The sequence below is a fragment of the Larimichthys crocea genome, unplaced genomic scaffold, assembly GCF_000972845.2.
Source record: "Larimichthys crocea isolate SSNF unplaced genomic scaffold, L_crocea_2.0 scaffold14445, whole genome shotgun sequence".
Classification (NCBI taxonomy): domain Eukaryota; kingdom Metazoa; phylum Chordata; class Actinopteri; family Sciaenidae; genus Larimichthys; species Larimichthys crocea.
In genome coordinates this window covers 1-4493 of record NW_020851984.1, presented here as the reverse complement: position 1 = coordinate 4493, position 4493 = coordinate 1, and the positions used below count along the sequence as shown (strand labels likewise).

At 39.7% G+C, this 4493-nt stretch overlaps 1 protein-coding gene across 1 annotated transcript; it reads right to left on the bottom strand.

Moving 5' to 3' along the window:
* Positions 1-759: 759 nt before the first annotated feature.
* Positions 760-4426, bottom strand: LOC113744727 (TGF-beta receptor type-2-like). Its single transcript, XM_027275522.1, has 2 exons — positions 3265-4426; positions 760-1928 (listed from the first exon to the last, which is right to left on the bottom strand). Exons 1-2 carry the CDS (start codon positions 3445-3447, stop codon positions 1668-1670), a joined length of 444 nt encoding a protein of 147 aa, XP_027131323.1. The 5' UTR covers positions 3448-4426; the 3' UTR covers positions 760-1667.
* Between the last annotated feature and the right edge of the window lie 67 nt (positions 4427-4493).

The window sequence follows — 4493 nt, the reverse complement described above, 5'->3', positions numbered from 1 at the left end:
TTTGGTCTTGGTACTAACTATATTAAAATGATTAAGGCACTTTACTCTAATCCTTCAGCTATGGTCTTTTCAGGCAACATGTTTTCCTTCCCTTTCCCAGTATCAAGAGGCTCCTGTCAAGATTTCCCTACTTATCCTACTTATGATATACCAGACACATCTTTTTCCTCTATTTGCGCCTAAGATCCGCAATGTGAGCGTACGGTGTGCCCTGGGGTACTCTCCTCCCCACAAGCTACATACGTTGTTAGTTGTAGGAGTAAGGTCGAGGCCTAGCTTCTGCTCTCTACTCTCTTTTACTAACATCCTCTTGTGGACCCCTGGCTGTTCATCAATTATGGACAGGTGACCTTAATCTACCCAGTGGTGAAATATGTTGGTTAACTGTCGGAACAATTTAGAAGAAACATCAAAGAACCTTAATCATAAATGTGTACACTTCAGACTCATACATAAAAGCGCTTTGAATGGTTGGAAGACTAGAAAGGTGCAATATAAGTACAGTCAATTTACCATTTACCATAATTGCTTGGTAATATGTATGCTGATGTGTCCAATGTCACATGTCTATTCGATCATAAATCATCATATCAGTGTGGCCTGTGATGGACTGGCCACCCACGACCCTGATAAGGAAAAGCTGTTGTAGAAAATGGATGTACAGATGGATGTCACTGATTTGATAAGCTAGTTAGGGCCCATCATGATAGCTAGCACTGGGGTCCGTTGGGTTGGATCACAGAATCAGTAAGAACAGAATCTCAGTATACAGAAATATCTTTAATTCATAAAAGATTTACAATATTTTACATATAACACATACTATATGTAAGGCAGGGTAAAAGATCTTTGGCACTCTCCTCAGTTTCCTGTTGATATAGACAGAAAACATACAAAATGGTTTAAAAAATACATCTCTATGAAGTCTTTTCATCTCTGCATTCAAAGATAAGTAGTAGGATTACTTTCCCTTTTTGGCTGATTTGTCTCTTATGTACAGTTGCTGTCTCTATGTACATTGTGCTTGTTTATCTGGCAAACACGGTTTAAGTATAGCTGGGTAAAAACACCACAAAAACACATCTCATTCACACACACACAGACGCACACAAACACACATTCCTTTGGATTCCTGCTGTTGAGGATGGAGTCCACAGCATCATTAGTGTTAAGGCAACATCTCTGCTGGCTCAAAGTCGAACACACAAAGGCACTTTTAGGCAAAAACACTCCAAAATGTTAGAATACATGAGCATATAAACATGATAAACATCTGTATTACATGGTAAAGTGCACATCAAAAGTCTTTGGTTTTATAGATATTGCCCTGTTTGTTTCTCATAAAGAGAGAGAAGCCTGTCTGACTCTTAAAAAATACTGTCTCCATGCTCAGCACATCTGTGGAAGCTTCCAGTTAACTTTGGCTTTTTGGCTCTTCTGCTTTTCAGCTGATTAAGGCAAGTTGTTAAAGCGTGAAGTCCAAAAGCATCACCCGAGTCTGTCTTTGCTGTGCTAGAATAAGGTATGACACCATGACTCAACTCAAAGTCCTGGGACCCAGGAGCTCAACTCCTGAACGTCGCTGTCGAGATTTCTTATCAGAGTAGAATAAGTGCCTCTTGTTAAGAAAATCTCTCTTAGAGTCCTTGAAAACGTTGAGCTTCTTCTCACTTCTCGTCGCTCACGGAGCAGTCCACAGCTATGATGTCCTGTATTTCTGTGATTTTCACCATCTCCTCTGGGATCTCCACCTCTATGGGGATCTTCAGCTCCTCCGGGATCTTCTCTGCTGAGGAGCTGCGGCTGGACAGTTTGTCCATCTCATCCTCCAGCTCGTAGATGCGTTCTGCGACGCAGTGGGCGGTGAGCCGGGCCTCTGGGTCGTGGTCCCAGCATTCCATGATGGTGGCGCAGATCACCGCCACGCCCTGTAGAGGGAGGAGGAGAGCAGCGATGTGAGACTTCATACTGAACCCAATTCCTTGAACTTGTTTGGGCATCTTAGTAAAGCTCAAGCTATTTTAATGCAATCTAACAATTTATACATAACCACCTATAATGCTGTAATAAGTCCACTGTTAGCTTCAATCATCAGAGCATCCTGGTTGTGTGTGTTTTCACATCTGTTCACACAGCATGCCAATCTAACCGCTTTAAGTGGTTTTCTGCCATTTCACCATCTGTTTCCTTTTAATGCATTTATGTAAGTCTACTCCACTACATCTCGTAGTTTTCCTTTACTGGATTACAATTCGCCAACAACTTCGAACGCTAGTTACTAATCAGAAAAGATTTTCTGCTAAAATACTTAAACCTACTCATAAATCAACCTTTTTTAGCTTGTAACTGCGTAAAAAAAGCAAAATCCCCCCCAAAACTCCCATTAATTATCTTTTGGCCCTCCTGATTTATCTTGTGGCTTTTTGGAGAAGCCAAACCACAAGTTTGGAAACCACTGGTCTAAAATCTATATATAGTGTTGACCAGCTACAACAGTAAAATGTTGCCTGTGCACTGACGTGTCATTATTAACAACACTATATCATATATGCAGTATAATGACATAAAAATCAGTCACAGGGGTCATTTATCTGTAGAATACGCAGTGTTTCAGCCTTATTTGAGTTTCAGATTATCGTCACACAGTTTCAACTGATCTACCATCACTCTGAGTCAGGGCGTACTCGACTACTATTGCATTTAAACTGACCTGAAAAGAGTAAATTCCCAGCATCCATCTCTCTGAAAATAATACAGTATGTCTCGGCTGAGAGGACTTGCATTCGTTTGTGTACAATGTGTCAAAAAGACAGGTGAGGAGACTTCCTCGTGGTGCTTCTGTGCTAATTATTCTAGAAGATATAGCCCAGGATTCAGTGTGTGTCGTGTGTGTCGGCACAACATGCAGTGAAAATGTAAACAGATTCATGTTTTTATGTAATATGTTGAATATTTGATGCAGTCAGAATAATGATGCTAGAATGACCTTTTGGTTGGAATATATTACATAATATATGTCTATGTTCATATATTGATTCATCACATAAGTCTAAACTATTGAACTATCTGCCTTTTAAATGCATACATTAGCAGAAAACTGTATTAAATGTTAATGGCACATTTAAATATTTATTATATATATTATTTATATTGATTCATGTGCTTTGTCCATGTACAAACAAACAACATAAAGAAAGAAATTCCTTCATAATGATCAATAACTATGCATATCCATGCTATATAATGTAAATGTCATTCCAGTACCTGATGCCTGAGCCAGGTGTCGGGGATCTCGGGTCTCCCTCTGTCTCTCAGCACGTTGTCTTTCATGCTCTCCACACAGGGGTGCTCTCGTACTTTAGAGCCATATGCCGGCTCGTAGTCCTTCACCTCTGCAAACACAAACACGACCCATGAATCAGATATGGACTGCAGATCATTACCCATATGCAGAAAATGTGCTGTCTTTATGTCTGTCTGTCTGTATCATGTTTCTGTTTTTTTATTAAACTTCCCAGCAAGTGCGTGATGATAACAAGATGTAGATGAACTGGCCAACTTCAACATGAACACAATGCAAGCGCACATTTTTTGGCACGGTGCATGACACAGTGAAGATTTTAAGGTAAAGAAGGAAAGACGGAGTGAAGCAGGTGGCCTGTTGAGTCAATGCGATTAGAAAGTGTAAAAGCATCATAGTATGAGGTCAGTCCACTCCAAACCACTGGGCTTTTAGTCTTACCCAAGCTGTCAGCTTTGTACACTGGCACCAATAATGCTGACAGTAGGAAATAAAATATCTTTTATGATGTCTCCATGGGACAGAAAATGCTCGCTCTGGCACTCGAACAATGATTTTGTTTCTAAAAACAACAAATCAGCTTCCGTTAACAAGCAATTAGTCGCAACCTCAGACCATACAGGACACCAAAATCACAATCTGTCATTTTGTTTTTTTACTATTTAATGTTGAAGTACTCGCAGGAAGAAAAAAAAAAGGAAAAGGAAAGAGCATAACGTTCAAAACCATGAAAAATGAAAAACAAAGTTCCGGGATTGGGTCCAGACCTCATGAAACTGAACTCACAACAGCTGCAGTCTGTCTTCAGCTCCAAAGAGAGGACTCTCAGGATCTCACAGTTGCTGTGAAATGAGACACTAGTTGCTGCAAAGTCATCTTCCTTTACCCATCTGAGCCAAAATATGATACGCATATTTAACAAATAGTGTAAGCACTGTGTTCTGTGTACCTTCTCTTGTTCTTTTTAATTCAGCAGGTTCTATGTCCTGTTTTTCACAAGCTGTCAAACACAGGAGCATCACCCAGTGTGTGTGTGTGTGTGTGTACTTTTTTAGGTGTGATACATTTGGCACCATCAGAGCTTTCACTGGTTAAAATGAAACCATAACCTGTAGCACACTGCAAACATTATATTTAAGTACGTATTTAAGTTAATCTTAATAATTATAATTTAATTTAGATACAAAATATA

What these genes read in the sequence shown, in the direction of transcription:
- LOC113744727 (XM_027275522.1), bottom strand. Translation starts at nt 3,447, where the DNA reads ATGGGTAATGATCTGCAGTCCATATCTGATTCATGGGTCGTGTTTGTG. An exon ending in ACACCTGGCTCAGGCATCAG is followed by an intron (nt 1,929 to 3,264) that starts GTACTGGAATGA and finishes CTCCCTCTACAG; the next exon opens with GGCGTGGCGGTGATCTGCGC.